General features: G+C 33.2%; 2 protein-coding genes and 1 non-coding gene across 7 annotated transcripts in view; all 3 read left to right on the forward strand.

The window, feature by feature from the left end:
- The first annotated feature begins 4,302 nt into the window (after nt 1–4,302).
- Nucleotides 4,303–11,018, forward strand: LOC111446118 (AP-4 complex subunit mu-like). Of its 2 annotated transcripts, XM_023084785.1 has the most exons (14): nt 4,303–4,485; nt 4,772–4,866; nt 5,495–5,698; nt 5,861–5,977; nt 6,064–6,192; nt 7,054–7,180; nt 7,821–7,924; nt 8,002–8,106; nt 8,182–8,276; nt 8,436–8,523; nt 9,184–9,244; nt 9,324–9,397; nt 9,477–9,577; nt 10,553–11,018. In XM_023084785.1, exons 1-13 carry the CDS (start codon nt 4,428–4,430, stop codon nt 9,573–9,575), a joined length of 1,356 nt encoding a protein of 451 aa, XP_022940553.1. In that variant the 5' UTR covers nt 4,303–4,427; the 3' UTR covers nt 9,576–9,577; nt 10,553–11,018. The 2 variants fall into 2 exon arrangements, with proteins under 2 accessions (XP_022940553.1, XP_022940552.1); XM_023084784.1 differs by lacking the exon at nt 10,553–11,018 and having other exon boundaries at nt 9,477–9,927.
- LOC111446821 lies at nt 7,640–7,757 on the forward strand. The gene has a single exon (XR_002711160.1). It is a non-coding gene; the product is annotated as a U6atac minor spliceosomal RNA (small nuclear RNA).
- Nucleotides 11,019–17,011: 5,993 nt separating the features above from the next.
- LOC111446765 (transcription factor bHLH110-like) overlaps nt 17,012–18,392 on the forward strand; it is a 3,243-nt gene continuing 1,862 nt past the window's right edge. The window contains exons 1-2 of one of the 4 annotated variants that reach the window (XM_023085710.1): nt 17,012–17,368; nt 17,636–18,205. In XM_023085710.1, the coding sequence (XP_022941478.1) occupies nt 17,219–17,368; nt 17,636–18,205 (720 nt within the window). In that variant the 5' untranslated portion in view covers nt 17,012–17,218. The remainder of the gene's footprint in view (nt 17,369–17,635; nt 18,206–18,392) is intronic. The other 3 variants (XM_023085711.1, XM_023085712.1, XM_023085713.1) reach the window with 3 other exon arrangements.

The following is an 18,392-nucleotide window of genomic DNA, read 5'->3' on the forward strand; positions in this document are numbered from 1 at the left end:
GGAGATTTTTTTTTTTTTTTTTTTTTTTGAGGGAATATATATATATATATATATATTAGAGTGGGAGTGAGGGGAAACGGTTCATGAGAAGACGTAGAACCAGTGGAGGAATACAACGGAGAAGGACTGAACTAAGTGGGTGCGGCGGCGGAGAGATGAGCTTATGGTGAAACCGGAACGGAGGATTTCACTGAGAACCGGAGACATCAATCTCAAGCGTTAACGACACGGTTTCTAGCATCTATATTAAGAGATATGGAACAGATTAAATCTCTCGGGGACGGCGGAGAGGGAGAGGGAGAGAACGGGAGACGGCGGAGAGATGGAGGGAACAGAGGGAAGAAGGAAGAAGGGAAGGGATTTTGAGAGTGGCGAGAAGGCAATATATAGAATAATTAAGGGGTGGAAAAGAGAAGAAAAGGAAAAATGAAGGGTGGAAATGAAAAGGTGAAAGTTGGAGAGGGGCATCGGAATCGAAGCAAGAGTAGTACAGATGGATCGCTCACAACCGTCCAATTCCAGCTGGGGGTGCACCCCCACTCGCTTTCTACCTCAATCCATCAATAAAATTAAAAATATTACCATTTTTGTCTATTTTATTTATTTAAAACATTTTAACTACTTCAATAATTAATAATAATAATAATAATAATAATGATGATAATAATAATTTGATGCGCAAGTTGATGCCATGCATTTTAAACTATAAATTTTAGCCTTCCAATCTATATTTTGTTCGAATATTCTACTTTATTGACTTAATTGTCCTCATCCCAGAGGTTATAACATCAAGATACCATGATTTTAATTTTATAAATATAATTATTCACATTATTCTTTTAAATAATAAATTATTTAAGTCATGGGTAAATTATAGTTTCGGTTTTTACCGCACCGGCGAGCCAGAGAACTTTACGCCGGGAGCCTGATTGCTCTTTAGTTGCGATGCCGACACGTGGCACCCCAAAGCAGGGCGAGGGAATGGTCGAAGGGTACTATCGTCTTTTTAAACGAAATTCCATTTTTGTCCTTCACAGTTACTCCGCCTCAGCCTATCACATTCCGCAACTTAAATTATGGCGTTGTTTATTTTTTATTTTTTGAAAATCTTCGGGCATTAAACTTGCAAGGCAAATATTTGACACGTGTCCAAATCTTCCACAATTAACATTAAAATATAATCCAAGAATTTAAAAGTTTTCCAATTTAGTGTTTGATTAGAAATTTTAAACTAATAATTTTATGAATTGAAATTCTAATTTTTTATAATTAAAATTATTTATTACTTTCAATTGATTTCGATTCAAAATCACTAAACTAAAATGATTGTTTTTTTCATTATTATATAAAAAAAAATTATTACATAGTTTATAAGAAGATTAAAAAATGATGATAATACATAACGAGCTAAAACAAACAATATCTACTAGCAGTATGCTTCGATTATTACAAACATTCTAACTAGGTTGACGAATCGTTTTCATTATTAATAGAACGTTCGGTACCTAAAACCTTTTCTTGACTTATTTGGGATTACATATTTTTACGCTTAAAATCGCAAAAAGGCCAAAAAAAAATTAATGGTAGAGTAATTAATCTGATTAGGAGCTTAAAATGGGAACAAATCATAGTGAGGGGAAATAAAAAGAACGTGTAAAATGACTAGCCATGATGCAAGAAAAAAGCAAAAGCTAAACATCAAAACACCAAAACAATATCACTAAACAAGGTTGATGTCTTTAATGCTTTTTGATTTGGATGGAAGACCTAATTCCTTTAACTTTTTAGTGCATGTATTCATTTATTTCCCATTCACTTGCATAAGAAACCATCTCAAAATAGTAAGCTAAAAGTGTGAGATCCGAGTCCGTTGGAGAGAATAATTAAAGTACTGAGCCAGACACAGGATGATGTACCAGCAATGACACTGGGTCTCTGAGGTGGTGGATTATGAGATCTCACGTTAATTAGAGAGGAGAATGAAACATTTCTTATGATGTGAGGATGACGACGATATGTAACGAGCAAAAGCGGGCAATATCTTGACGGTCGTAAAACTAATGAAAACATGATTTTAGGAATCGAAAGAATTCAATTTCTGTGAAACTTGGAAGTAGGCATAGGCTTCACCACATAAACAACAAAACCCTAAAAAGATGAAAAGAGGGAAAAGAGGGAAAAGAGGAATGCAATAGCTATCAGCATTCACCAACTTGCACTCCCTCCCATCAAACTTTGATGTCTCTGGTGCCGGTTAGCAACAAATGGGTCCTAAGCTTAAAGGTTGATGGACAGTAAAAGAGTACTAGAGGGTGTGTTATTCATCCATTTTGGGGGAGAGAAAGTGAAAGGAGCAAAGTTTTGATAGTGCATATGGATGAAGAGCATTATTGCATTAAAATTTTAGCCCTAAGAGGTAAAAGGAAAACCCATATCTTTCTTGATTTAGACACAATTCTGAAGTGGTATAAAAAAACAAATAATAAAGGGTTTTACATACATTTCTTCATACCATTTAATATGGGTTTCCAAAACACACAAACCTTGCCTCAATTATTGCAATGGGATGCTGAAAGTTTAGGTGGTGCTTGCATCTTTTCTTCAAATTTGATTGTTGAATCACTGCAACAACTCTTAAAAAAGAGGGGTTTTCCCCACTATCTATATCACCAAATGTGGGTAACAAGTATGCATTTGTTGTGTAGAAAAGCTAAAAAGATAGTGGTAGAGGACAAGGCAAAGGGGTCAGAGGCTTTAAAACTTGTTTCTCTTATGGGACACTGACCCAACCTTAATCACCCTCCACTGCCATAAACAACTCGACAAATCTCCCTACATACCTCACCCCCTCCTCTTCCGCTTGTAACAACATTATTTGAACTTCCAGTTCTTAAATTGTTCAAGCTGTTATAAATGATATCAGAGTCAGACACTCAGAACACCAAAACCGTAAAATGAGGTGCAGATTGCAGGGTCGCAATCCCAAGGGTGGGAGCTGCTGGTGGAATTGTAATTTTTGGAGACGGTGAAAGGGATTGAGAAGGACGCAGATATTTGAGTTAATTAACGAGGATCTTATTTGTAGTCGAAAAAAAGTATATTCTTCTTTTACTGCTTAAAATTAACCGCGTTGAAGTAAGAAAATAATCTAACAACTCAGGAGATTTGGGTGGCCCGCCGATATTCCTCGACGATTTGGCTTTGTTCTCTTCTGCTTTGTTGTTTTTCACTCAACTCGTCGCCTTCCACCCGATGGCTCTGTTATTCTTAGTACTCCACTCTCCTCCCTCTTGCACCATACACGTGTCATTCACTTATTTGACATTATTTTTGAAAAAATTTAAAATCCGAAAAATGAATGGGTAACATCATAATCCATCTAAATATAGAGTAATATAATTAAATATTATATTTTTTAAAAAAAGAAACTAGTGGAATTCACCCATGCAGGCAGCGCCTATTTTGCAAGCCCAAGCCCAGCTATGGCAAAAAGAAAGCAGGGGCGTCCATGTGGGTCAAAACGTACAGTACCTTAAAAAGGAAGCAAAATATCCACCAAGGTACACTTCCGAGAATGTGCTCTCACCTCGTGCTTTTGCAAAAGTCGGTCACTCTGCCGTCCAACCATCAATCTCACCATCCCATCTCTTTTCGACACCTAACTTTCTCTCACCACTGATAGACATTATATGCTTTTTGCTTGTTACATATCGTCAGTCGTCTCATACTTATTTTAAAACACGTTTATTAGATATAGATTTTTATCCTCTTATAAAAAAATGTTTTGTTCTTCTCTCTAACTGAAGTGTAAACTCATATATACAGCACGAGAGAAATCACAAACTTTTTATTTATTTTATTTTAAATTAATATGCTTTCAAGATTTGTTCCTCGGAATCCAAAGTTTGACATTCCCATTTTCAATAAATAATTTAAAATTTATTTATTATTAATAATAATAAATAAAAAAAGACCCTACATGATATCCTTTTCTCATTGGATTGAGGATGCTAAAAAGTTCAAAATATCAAATATATATATTTTTCTTCTAGTGGGGCGGTAGATTTGAGTATTATATTGCAATATTATTATTTAAAATATAAACGGCACCGTTTTGGCAAACTTTCCATGGTTTAGTTTGTGGGCTTGTACTTTTACCACGGTTCAGTTCACGGGCTCACAGTTCAAAATGGGCCAGGAAGATAGGGCTTAAAATTGTCGGCCCAAGTTTGTGTTTCCACTCACGTGATTCCCTCGTGATGTATACCGACGTGTCAAACAGCTAGCAGGTCCGAGTTTACTTTCTTACCGAGGGAGTTCTTTGGGGAGTCTCCCATCCGATTGAGTTCCTTCGCGCGCTGCTGTGTCTGCTAATCGGAGACGATACTGATTTTTTATAAGCTCGATACGGTTGCTCAGGTTTGGCAATGATTTCGCAGTTCTTCGTGCTCTCGCAGAGAGGCGACAACATTGTATTCCGAGATTGTAATTTTCTTTCCAGATCTGATGTGTTTTTGTTGTCTTCCCTTTCCCTTCTTTGAATTGCATCGGTTCTCGTTTCAATTTTCGTACTGTTTTCTTTCACGTAATCTATTCTGAATCGGAATGGCGTGACGGCTTAGGAAACATAAAACTTGTAATTTGTTGTATTGAACTGTCGTAGCAATCGGAAATTAGTGCTACTTCAGCTTATGAGCATGAAATTAGTCTCCAATTTGATACGACGAATAAAATTCTTCAATATGTCGTGGTTATTGTTAAATGTATGCAGATCGTGGCGAAGTACCGAAAGGAAGTGCTGAGATCTTTTTCCGAAAAGTAAAATTCTGGAAGGAAGACGGAGAAGGAGATGCGCCACCTGTCTTTGTAGGTATTTTCATGTGTTGACTGCGTGGTAGTCTACTGGCATATTGTCTTCTGCATGCTCACTTGATTGTTATAATTTCGACTGCAGATCCAAATTAAAAGCGGTTTTTAGACTTATTTTATGAGTTCTTCAATAGGCAGTCGTGTTCCCTACTTTCTGCATCGTAGTTAGTATGCAATCTACGGTATCTTCGTGCATTTGTTCCCTGCATTCCACCAGGTTTTGTTATAGGCTATTAGCCGTGTCTCTCAGATGAGGCATTGATTACGATTTATGCTAAAATGATTCTTTGATACCATTTTAGGATTTTTTTTAATATGCAGTAATGACCTTTACCACTGTTTATGGCGATATCAAAAGTATGATATCTTTGTTCATCTTTCCTGCATTCCACCAGCTTGTGCAGGACACGGGCTTTGTGTGTCGGAATAGGAGAATGAGTGCAATGTATGCTGAAATAATTGTTATAACAAACGTAATAGTTTTATGCATGAAAATATTGGATTATGTGTTTATCGGTGTCATTTATTGACTTCTCTTCTCAACGAGAGATTTTGATCAGATGGTTTCTTTCTCATATATTTTAATTTTTACATTTCTTTTGGTGTCATTTTCCCTTGTCTGCAGAATTTGGATGGCGTAAACTACTTTCACGTGAAGGTTGTAGGACTCTTATTTGTTGCGACAACAAGGATTAATGCATCACCTTCTCTTGTTCTTGAACTTCTTCAAAGAATTGCACGTGTTATCAAAGATTACCTTGGGGTTCTCAATGAAGATTCCCTCAGGAAAAACTTTGTTCTTGTGTATGAGTTGCTGGATGAAGTTATTGTAAGTTTATTATTCTTTCCCTATCCCTTCTCAGGATTTAATGAACCAACTGCTCGATTTGCTCTACCTTATTGCACCGCAAATCATATATTTTAAGACCAGTGGTTAAGTTTTTCTTTTAAAAGCCTCATGATCTGTTATATGGTTTTCAATTGGAATTAGGATTTTGGTTATGTACAAACAACATCAACTGAGGTTCTGAAGTCATATGTATTTAATGAGCCAATTGTGGTTGATGCTGCACGTTTGCCTCCCCTTGGTCCGGCTTCCATTTTTGTGGTATTTCCTTTACTATGCAACAATCCTTTTCAAATTTTATGCTTTAAATGTTTCTTGAGTGGACTTTCTTTACTTGTCTCTTGAAGCAAGGGAACAAACGGATGCCAGGTACGGCTGTCACTAAGTCTGTGGTTGGAAATGAGCCTGGAGGTAGAAATAGAGAGGAAATTTTTGTTGACATAATCGAGAAGATTAGTGTTACATTCAGCTCAAGTGTGAGTATTTTTCTGTTATTTCTGTACAGCTCCAGTCATTCTTCTTTGTTATCTTCAATTCGGTTAAACTTATCAGAGAATTCACATGAAAATTTTTAATGTGCATAACGCGGAGCTGTTGACTGGTATTTTAAATTTTTTATGCATCAGCTTTTGATGCCTGCTTAGTTTTGACTTCTGGAATTGGAATGAGCAAGGAGACTTTTTTCATGTGGTTTTCTCTATCTCATGTACAAAGTAAATATTAGAAAGACAATCCTTCATTTTTCTCGACTATTCATTGCCTTCTCCAAATTTTTAGGTGAATAAAAGATACACCCTTCATAATAACTGAGTACGTCTTTGGTAGCCCCTGCTTGGACTTAAATGATTTGGTTTGCATGTAGGAGTAAGTCAGTAGTTGGTTAGTTTACCTTGATAGAGCAGTTGTCAGCACAAGATGTCAGTGATTGAGGCAGACTATTACTTCTTAAAACTTAGGTGTGGGAGTCAATAGAAAAGCATTGGGAGAATTCAAGAATTCCATGATTTCATTGTAAACTTTCTGAACTAGTAGAAATGTTTTGTGAGCCTTATTGTTTTACTCATTCATTGACGACATGAGAACTACATGTTTGGAGAAAATGAGAGAGAAGACCAACTTCTGAGAATTGAGATTCCTTAACTTGAATTTGGTGACTACAATCTTTTTTGATGCATCTTGTTAGATGGTATCATGCTTTTAGCTTATAATTCTACAATTGGCAAGCATCTCATCATATTAGGATAAGGAAAATTATCTAACAACTATAACTCATGCTAAATGTATATATATTTTTTGGGTCGATGTTTTCATAATGAATCATTTTATGTTGACTACAGGGTTATATACTTACTTCAGAGATTGATGGTACCATTCAAATGAAGAGCTATCTTACCGGTAACCCAGAAATTCGACTTGCTCTTAATGAGGACTTGAGCATTGGAAGAGGTGGAAGGTCAATCTACGGTAAGGTTCTGCATATTTATTGGTTCTGTATTCTGTTAGGGCATATTTATTGATTATTGGTTCTGTAAGGTTCTACAGGAGCTAGAAAAAAGTAAGGGTTGAATTATTTTTATTTTTATTTTATTTTCTGATTGTGAAAGTTCTATGCCCTTTGTTTGTTAATAATAAAGGTGAATTCTATCATCTTCTATGGGTTTTCTTTATTGTTTGTTCTTCTATATGCGTATATGTTTTTATGTGTGTTTTTAATATGAGATGCTCTCCCGTCATTGTGTTCTATCTACACAAAGACATATGATGGATGATTAAAGGAGTTGTATAAATTACCGTCTCCATATTTCAATTTAAGACTTCTTTTAGTTATTGATATTTTAAGTGACTGATGTCTATTTGCACCAAAACTTTATAATTTTCTTCTATAGAAATAGCAAATTAAGTTGATAAAGGCTTTTTATCTTTGTGTTCAATTAAAGGAGACATGGTTGGTATCTCCCCTGACGGGGTTGGGAACTGTCCTTCCCTTCTAACACACAGATAAAGTTTATATCTATTTTGTATATTTATTTTGTTTGATTGTTTTCTATTTTCTCAACCAATTACATTTTCCTTGGACTCATCCAGCTTCAACCTCTGGTGACAGATTATAGCAGTTCATCTGGTGGAGGAACAGTCATCCTTGATGATTGTAATTTTCATGAATCTGTGCATCTTGATAATTTTGATTCTGACAGAACTTTGGTCTTGGTTAGTAAAAAAGGACGCAAGTTATTTGCTTGAGTTTGCTTGTGAATTGAGACTCATTCTTGATTCTATTTTAAAAGGTACCACCGGAAGGTGAATTTCCTGTCATGAATTATCGAATGACTCAGGAATTCAAGCCTCCATTTCGTATTAATGCCTTAATTGAAGAAGCAGGCCCCCTTAAGGTTGAAATAACTTCCCTCCTGTATGTTAACATTCTTTATGATTTTTGTTATTGAAAAGGACTTTTTAATTTTCAGGCTGAAGTAATTCTTAAAGTTCGTGCTGAATTTGCCTCAAGCATCACAGCAAACACGGTTATGGTTCAGATGCCACTGCCAACTTTCACGACAAGGTGTGTGTAGTGTAGCATAGAAAAAGGTCATTCGTAAATGGTTGTCATTTTTGGTTGGGTTGGGTTTGGTTTGGTTTAGTTTGGCTTGAACTCATTTCTTAGAGCTTAGTCGTATAATCTCCGTTGCTTTAATCATTCTTCTATTTATGACATTTTCAGAGTCAGCTTTGAGTTGGAACCTGGAGCAGTAGGAAATACAACTGATTTTAAAGAAGCGACCAAGAGGCTTGAATGGGGTTTGAAGAAGGCAAGACACTTCCTATAAACTTCCTCTTAAATGAACTCTGTTTATCAATAATTTTCAAGAGCATGAGCGGCAAGTTATTCTGTGCATATGATTTGTCTCTTTACTTCCTTTACTTAATTAAGGAATTATCAGTTTATACACTAGTCAACTAATACTTTGTAAGTTAGCTCCTTTCCTAGAATTACTTATTTTTATGGCTTGTCTTATGCATGTGCCGATTGTAGAGCCTTTACATAACCCTTTTGGAATACTAGGGTATTTCCCTCTTCCTTTTCATTAATTCAAAAAAATTATTTGTTTCCTTTAAAAAAAAAATATTTTAACTGAAGGTGTTAGGTATCAAGTTTGCATTATTTGGTTATCGACAAGCCAAAGAGAGCTATGAGCTCAATTACGCTCACTAGGCCAATTTGGAAGGATCACCTTCTCTCCCTTTTCAAAACCCTCACAATTTCTCCTTGCCTCACTCGTGCATCACTTCCCCCATACCAAGTACCCTGGAGAATCCAACATAACTAACTTCCCTTTCTTTTACCCTTTTCACTATTAGTCTCATTTTCTCCCTAACTATTGGGAGCATAACAGAATGCCAATCTCGTGTTGTCTTGTCATTAGATGTCTGCATTAATCTTATTGTTACTAATAGGCGTTACATGGCAGATTGTTGGTGGATCTGAACATACTTTGCGTGCAAGGCTCACATTTTCACAAGAATCACATGGTAAATTTTGTACATTGACGAACAAGATATTTTTCTTAGGAAATAAATATATGAATAAAAAATATATTTTCTATGGCAGGAAACATCGTGAAAGAATCTGGACCTGTTAGTATGACCTTCACAATTCCAATGTACAACGCTTCAAAGCTCCAGGCATGTTATCTGAGCAGAATCGAGTTATCTCCTTTGATAATCGATTATAAGATGCTAACATCTTCCCTTTTACATGCAGGTTAAGTACTTGCAGATTGCAAAGAAGTCCAACACCTATAATCCGTATAGGTGGGTGAGATATGTGACACAAGCAAATTCATACGTCGCTCGATTGTGAATGTAAACTTCCTCGATCTTGATTCTCTTATTTACTATTTTTACCTGCACTGTCAGTAAATACTTGTCGTGGATTTGGTTATCTGAGGCTGTGTTAGTGCATGTGCGAACCCTTTTTTTTTAATTTTTTTTTATTATCCTTTTGTAGAGTATGAGTATGAATACCCACACCCATCAAATGCATCTCAGGATAACTGTGGTTACAATGTTCATAGTGGAATGCTTAAAGTTATCAATATTGCACGCTAAAAAAATACATTAAGCCTGAGTGGCTCCATATTCTGAGTAGTAGGACATGTCGATGCTCTGGAATTTACTTTAATATATTTGATTTGAACTTTTGAACTTGCTGGTGATCAAGTATTAGAATATTAAGTTTTGAGTTTCCAGTTCTATAGTTCTCGACTTCAAAGTCTATTTGCTTGATTTATGCAAATATTTGAGTTCATACGTGTGAGTTTGTTGAGAATATGTTAAATATATTGAATGGAGTTTTAATTATCGGTTCAACTTTTATAGTAAGTAGCAATTGAAGAAGATATTAGAATAGTGAAAGAAATAGTGGCAAATTAAGAGCTTGTTTGGATTGTCTCTTAGTTTAAGCGTTTTTCAAAAAGATATTTTTTTAAGCATTTCGGTTCAACATTTTTTCATAAACACGAGTCTTCAATTTGCTCCATAACTAAAGTGTTTTTGCTTATGTTATGAATTAGTTCATATTTGTACGAAGGGAATTAATGCCTATACCATTGGTTAGCGTATGAATGGAAGAACGTATCTCGGGGTTAGTACCATATAAGAATATTGAATGATGGTGCATTTTGAATAGAGCCCATGATTTTATCTTTTATTTCCTTTGATAAGCCAATTCACTTCGAATAAATGTCGATTAGAAATGATATAAAGGATATGCAAATGGTGAAGTGTAGCGGAATACTGTATGCTTTGTCTTAAATCTTGTGTTGTAAATTTGGACAGGAACACACCTGATATTCACATTACAACAAGGTAAAACTTGTTTGAAAGAACAAGAACGTGGTCTACAAGAAAAATCTGCAGACATCTGTTGCTTGCCACAATAGATTATGATGCTTAGCGACAGTTTAGAAATTTGAAAATTTCCAAGTTTTAGATTTAGTTGTACTTGCGAAGAGTGTTTGTATAATCTTTTAATTAGGGTTTTCTCGATTACTTCTTGGATTAGGATAAAAGATGATCAAAATTAAATTAGACCAGGATAACAAGGATCAAGACTCGTTCGGTTTGTGCCTCCAACCAAGAAACTTAGGCCTTGACCCAAGTTTCCTTCTCTCCTTTGTTTAGTGGTTTAGTTTCCTTCTCTCCTTTGTTTAGTGGTTTAGTTTCCTTCATGCTTCAATCAGTTGTACTTGGTGATGGATATTTTTATCCTTATTTGATCCTCCTTGACTTTTTGTGTTGGATATTTTATCCTTATTTGATCCGGTCTTTTATATTTGTCCTTATAGTCTAATTTCACCGTCTTTTATATTTGTCCTTATAGTCTAATTTCACCTTCAACATTTCTCCCTTTCTCTGCTTAGGATGCATGGTTTGATCTTAATATTATAAACTAATTGCATGGGATCCAATTTAAGAGTACTCTTATCGATTTTAGTTATAGAGACATTTTTATTTGGTTTTATGATATTCTTGTATAGAAAGATAAAATATCAGACTTTTTTAGAGTTAAATATGATATTATAAGGTAATCCTTGAATTATTTCTAGGACATGATTATGTTCTGATTTTAGAATCTCTTATAAATTTGTAAATTTATCACTTTCCTAAAGAAAATTTCAAAGCTTCATGGCGGTTTTAGACTATCCTTGATATCAAACCCCATAGGGGCAATCCTAGTCTTCCTACGGTGTGCAATTTTGCTTTAGATTTGTGAATTTATAGAAAAGGACATTTTGCCCAATTTATCTTTTCCTTAGGCCCTAATAGATCCCTAGATTGGGTCTTAACCTAGTTTCTTTTCATTTCCAGCTAGGAATGTGCTTATATGAAAATTTTCTTAAGAGTATACTGTATCGTTCTTGGATTTGGACTTCGAAATGGAAAATCAAGCGCTTTGTTAGTGTTGGGCCCTAGACGTGACCCAGAATCGGCCTTTCGGCCCACAAACGAAGAAAACAGGCTTTGTTTTGTTATAGGCCCAAAAATAAATAAACGCATACATAAATGGTCATATCAGTGGATGGAATGTGCAAGTGTATACCTCTTTGCCAAGGATTGTTTTCAAAGCGATGAAGGTCTTACAATTCTATCAACATAAGGGTAACCATTATATCATTAAAAAAAATATCTACGAAATATAACAAAAACATCACCCAAATATCAATAAAAATTTTCAAAAAATTGAAACAACACCAAGAACCTTCCTCACACTATTTATATTTTCATTAGAAACTTTCTCACGCAATTAGTTATTTAATAATTAGTATGTGCTTCGAGTATGATCTTAGAAATTGAAATATTACTTGCTAGTAATTGCAGTTGTGAAATCTTTTGAAGATATCTAGTAATTGGTGATTCAAAAGGTACGAATTTCATAATAACTTTTCCCCCAATGTAGTATAGAAAACCTAAAAGGGTACCTAATATCTTTAATAGGTATTTCATTTAGAATATCAAAGATCCATACTGCCTAAATTTTCTTCTTAACCTATAGAAATAATTAATTAAAAATGAAAAGACATTTAGGAGGGAATCTTGAGAAGTGGTAAAGACATTTAGGAGGGAATCTTGAGAAGTGGTAATCTTTTTGGGTAAAAAATAAGGTTGAGAGAGTTTTATATTTCAATCCATGTATAAATATCGCATTCACCTTGTTGTATTTGCAAAATTTGAGTGAAATTGAGATGCTCAATTAAAAGAAGCAATCTTATCTTCAAAGGAAAAATTGCCAAAATTGACTGTAATGATCAATTAAACCCAAACCGACCTTATCTTTAAATTTTGTCTATTAATGCACATAAAGATAAGTTGGAGAAGAGAATTGGATCCAACCATTTTTATTTAGGAAAAAAAGACAAATGAATGAACCAAAAATTTAAAAGGTCAACTTGTTTAATATATAAATGGAAAAATGGGAAAACAATATAATTTAATGTATGTATATATATTTTTTTTTAATAATTAAGGTTGGAAAAAAGACAAAACTTGTGTTCATAGATGTGCCCTTTATTCTCTATATATGTCTGTTGGGGTGTACCGCACCATTGGAGATTTGTTTTTTAAGAACCACCATTTCTTTTAACTCTTCTGCCATTAATGAGCAAACCTTTTTTCTATTATTATTATTATTATTATTTATTTATTTATTATTATTATTTGGAACTTGGTAAGAAAAAGAAAAGAAAAAGAAAAACCAAGGGGTAGAGCATGTCTGTACCGAACCTGGTCAAGGAAAGACACTTTAACATTGTCAACATGCCTATGTTTTTTTTTTCCTTCTTTATAATTAATATTGAGAAATAAAAAAGGTTGAAGATAAAATATCATTTTAATCCTTCCATTCGTGTTTTATGTTAGTTCTTATATTTTCAAATATTTAAATTTAGTTTTTGTATACCTTTAGTAAATCTTAAGGTTAATTTCTACGCTAATTAATGGTTAATTTTATAGAAAAATAATTAGTTTTCTATTAACCTTGTGAGTTTCTATATTATATTATCTTTTTAAATAATAATATATACAAAATTCAATAAGAAAATACTAATATTTATTGATAATATTTAAATAATATTTAATGGTTAATTTTAATATTTATTGATAATACAAAAATTAACTTTAAAAATTTTAAAATAGATAAATTTAAATTGAATGAATCTAAAAATGACATTTTAATCCAAGTTTAATTTACTTACATTTTTTATGTAAATAAAATCATATCTCGTATGTAATACTATAAACTTTAGGTACCAAATAAACCAAATAAGTAATTTTAACAATATAGTAAACTTATTGTTTTAATAAAACTTAAAAAATTAATTATTTATTTGAATATGATATAGGGAAGGCAATGATATTTGTGTAATGTATAGGTCAAAAATAATAATATATTGTTTGTTTGGATGTATAAAATAGTGTAAAAAGAAGGGAAGGGAGGAGGAGGGTATGGGTATGGCCCCTAAGCATTTAAATATTTATTTTGCCGTGCCCTAAATTTTAGAAAGCAAATATTCTCTTGTTCCAATGTTTTGTCTTCTTCTGAAAAAAACCCACCTTTAAATCTCTTACTTTAAACCCTTCTTTTAAGGGTTGTGCCCCAAAAAAGACTAAAAAACCAGATGCTGGAATATTATTAATTACCCACCTAGCCTTGTCAACGACTCAACAATTATTAACTCCTAACTAATTAATTAAATCATTTTCCTTTCAATTTCTTCTTTAGATTCTCACTTTTAGAAAGCATCCTTCATTTTATTTACTTTTTTTCTTCTCCCAATTTTAACATTTTAAACTCAAACAATCTAATCAATTCTTTCTTAATTTGTTCACACAGCTCAAACCCACTATTAGTACACATTGTTAGCTTTAGTTCGTTACATATCGCCGTCAGTCTCACAGTTTTAAAATGTGTATGTTAAAGAGAGGTTTTCACGCCCTTATAAGCAAATACTTTGTTCTCTTCTCCAACTAATATGAGATCTCACGCTAGTAAAAAAAACAGATCTTCCTGAAGAAGGAAGTCGAGAGAAAAAGGTTAATGAGTAAAGAGAGAGAGAGGTAGAGATTCGTTGGGAGGGAAAAGTTACCATTTTCAAAACCCTAAAATGTAAAGAGTAATCTGTCATTTATATACATTACTTTTACTGTTACTTTACTGCTTTGAGAGTGATTCAAATGACATGTTTTTTAACTCAAAATTGACTATTTTTACCTCTTTGATCAATTTTATTGGACAACAGTTTGATCCATTATGTTGGCATTTAACCTAAAGTGATCACCATTAACAATTTAAAAAATATATATATTTAGGTTTATAAATTTAATTTTTCATATATTAATCTAATTATTTGTATACAAACCCAATATACAAATGGAAACCATTATTTTGAGGGGAGGAATCTTTCCAGTACATCAGATCTCAAAGTTTTTAATGCTTAATTAATTACGTTAATATATGTCTACAAATACATCAAACTTTAGTGCTAAGATATAAGTAAAAGGGCAAAAAAGGTAAAAAGATGTCTATAAAAAGAAGAAAAGCTTTAAACAATAAAAAGTTATATATAAAAAAATATTATTATAATGAATTTAAGAGTATTAATGTACAAAATGTGGAGATATATACATATATATATATATATATATATTTAGAGAGAGAGAGAGAGAGAGAGAGAGAGGAGTTGCCCATACTCTGATCTCACATTCTCCCATCAACTTTTTAGTCTGATTTGATTCTTAGTGGGCCTATCAAATTATTATGCCTCTTTTTCCTTCCTTATTAATTAAATTATTTATCCTTTAATTATTAAACCCCTTTTGCTAAGCTATTCTTATGATAGAGATTGAATTTTGGGCATAAATAAATATAAACATGGTAACACTCGAGTAAATGAATGGTACATAAATAAAGTGGGATCAGATCTAAATGAAAGCAATCTTGATATTAGGACGACTAAGAAAAACTTAAAAAAATTGAAAGTTACTATGTATATCAATAAGATGCACTTTCGTTTTGGATGACTCAATTATAAGAACTTCACGGTTAAGTGTATCTTTCCTAGATTAATTCTCTGGAATTTTTTATATGATGCACGTAAATAAAGACAAAATATGTTAGAATGTTTGTGTTGGTCTGTGTAAATAGTCTTTACTCTTTAGAAGCAAGTAGAAGGTAACATGATCGTGTTATAGGAAATGTAAGGGAACGTCGAAGCCATCATGTATCGAATTCGGATCAAAATCCTAGGCATAAATCATTACACCTGTTCTTTGTGTCAAAAAAATTTCTTAATTATTCATGTTTTTTTTTTTAAATTATTGACAACTACTTATTATGTTCAATTAATTTTTTTTGAAGAAAATTATGCCGTAGAGTCTGTTTTCAGGAGAGTAATATGGTAATACTTTCATTCATACATAGCTGAAATGAATTATTGAAATTCAAATAATTTAATTCGAAGTCATTTATTTTTATCAATATGTTACACATTAAATTAAAGACAAATAATATATCGCTTATTTTATGGCATATATATAATAATATATTGTTAGAGGATAGAAAGTACTCAAATATGCTGCTTCCCACTTAGGTGGAATGACATAACATCATAATCAAAGTTTTGAAGCCGAAGAGGGTATTTGGTCCATGGCCCTCATACCCCCCACCAACTCAACCTTTCTTTGTATATATATATATATATATAAATAAAAAATATTAATAATTTTGTATATATTAATAAAGATTTTTAACCAATTTTCTCTCCTCTCTCTCGTATTTACATGAGTAGATGTTAAGGATATTTAGTAATAAATTATAGTTTACCATATATATCATATTTAATATTTTATTATAAGACAATTATCATAGGTATTTTTTCATTTATTGTTATTTCCGTTTATTATTATTTCTATATCATAACTTTCACACCATTTAGGTGTGATAGATTAATCAAACATTATTAGTAGAGATTAGGGTTTAGGAGGCATGTTGGTATTATACCGAGTTTGGATTGATATGGTCTATCCTAGGTTGGACCCTTGGCCATAATAGACTTGGGTCGGTTTTGGCCCAATGATAGTGTTGGTCCCTTGCTAACATCGGTTTTGGAAGGACCTCGATTCTAAGCTTAACTTTATTTATAAGAATATATATTTTTCATATGTTTAATTATAAAAATAAAAAAAAGTTAACCCTTATCTTAATTACTCAAATCAAAGTTAAAAATATGGTTATATGAGAATTTGTTTGGATGAGTTGTTATATAAGGTTATTATTTATTTTTAAGATATTTATTTTGGGCCTTCAACACTAGACTTTGCACGTGGTGGAGGGTTGCTGGTAGAGAACCACTTTTAATGCATGCTACTAACAATCATGACCATGGGACACTCTCTACAGACACGAGGCTGCCTTTATGGATAATTAAATTATGTCCACATAATTCCCAATCTTCAGCTATCCACAATTCTTATGAGTAAAAAATAATTATATTTCTTTTAAATACAAGAGGGAATTAGGATATGGGATTAGTGGTGTAATTAAATTAAATTAAGTTAAATATAGAGATTAATGATTTGAGTTGGCAAAGAGGTTATGGATTAGAAAAGCCTTGGGATCGAAGGAAGGAGCTGGGTTTGTTAATGATATTTGAAAAAGCCGTAATAAAAATAAAGAAAGAAAGAGAGGGAAAAAGAATAAATAATTAAAGAGAGTGAGAGGGGTATGGGGATGAATAACCCCACGCTCTCTTCTTTCTTTCTTTCCTTCTTTCTTTCTTTCTTTCTTTTCAAGGCTCTACTTTAGTAAGGTCTGGAGGAAACAAACGCAATTTGGAGAAAAGTGAGGGGTCAAAATGCAAAATATGATGCTTTGGTTGTGTTACCTGGGAATGTGGCTCAGTAGTTAGAGCATATATTTATTACTTATCAACTTCACTCCTTGTGTTTATGGAGTCCACGGCTAACCTCCACCAGCTTCAAGACCAGCTTCTTGTTCCTCCTCCTCCCTCGTCGTCACCGTCGTCGTCTTCTCCGCCCATCGTTCCATCTTGCTTTTCCCTTCCAAGCACCCATGGCTGGACTCCCAATATCTCTTTGTAAGTTCTCTCTACAAAAATAAAATTACTGATGTTTTTACAGTTAAGCTACTTATATGTTATCAATTTAATTTGGGTGAGGCGGCTTTAAAGTTTAAGGGGTATGGATTGATTTACTTATATGGTTTTTAATATCAATAATTTAGACATTTGGGACATACCCAAGACCCCATTTGATTGCTATAATTATGGAAGTAAATTAGGGTTTGTAATTTGGAAGATTTTGGTGTTGTGTTGTGGCAGGAATAATAATAATAATAATAATAATAATAATAATAATAATAATACTTGCAACTACAACTCAAGAGTATTCAATGGATTGAGTTCTTCAGTTCCAGTAAGATCAGATTGTGGGGTGAAAAATACGAACAGTTCAATGCTTCTTCAAGATTTGGGGTTTCAATGGAATGGTGCGAGTTCTTCAGGGAGCTTCTTCTCTCACTTTCTCCATGCTGGTGGAAAGATCAAAGAAGAAATGTTGAACAGTCCTTCTACAAATCAAGATTTCCATCCTTTTCCTTCTACAAACCACGTCAAGAATAATGATTCCGATCTGAATGATCCCAGCCACAAGCTCTTCATCAAAACCCAGATCAACGGTGGTGATCATACTGAACCTGGAGAATTCTTCAACAAGATTTACCCAAGTATTAATGTATCTGATTGGAACCTCTCGTCTCCTCCGCCGCCGCCCTTCTCAAATTCCTTAGATTTGAACTTACAAACGCCGCCAGATTTGTTCCACTCACAAGATAGCTTCGGTATTTTTAGACAAACTCTCTCTGATTTTCACGATCAGATCCATCCGCCGGCGATTCTCCCATGCATTTCAAGTAAGGTGAGTTTTATTATTATTATTATTTTTAATTATTTTTTTGAGAGGTGTCTTTATGCAGATGGAAGGTACTTTCAGCTTTATACATTTGTAATTGTAAATGCATCTGCTTTCTCAGTCAACACAACTTTTTTTTTTTTTTTTTTTTTTTTTTTTTTTTTTTTTTTTTTTTTTTTTTTTTTTTTTTTTT

The sequence above is a fragment of the Cucurbita moschata genome, unplaced genomic scaffold, assembly GCF_002738365.1.
Source record: "Cucurbita moschata cultivar Rifu unplaced genomic scaffold, Cmos_1.0 Cmo_Scf00008, whole genome shotgun sequence".
Taxonomy (NCBI): Eukaryota; Viridiplantae; Streptophyta; class Magnoliopsida; order Cucurbitales; family Cucurbitaceae; genus Cucurbita; species Cucurbita moschata.

Bases quoted from the DNA above. Each gene is read 5' to 3' on its own strand.
- LOC111446118 (XM_023084785.1), top strand. From the start codon at position 4,428: ATGATTTCGCAGTTCTTCGTGCTCTCGCAGAGAGGCGACAACATTGTA. The intron at 7,925-8,001 runs GTTAGTAAAAAA...CTATTTTAAAAG, and splicing joins CTGACAGAACTTTGGTCTTG to GTACCACCGGAAGGTGAATT. The intron at 9,245-9,323 runs GTAAATTTTGTA...TTTCTATGGCAG, and splicing joins ATTTTCACAAGAATCACATG to GAAACATCGTGAAAGAATCT.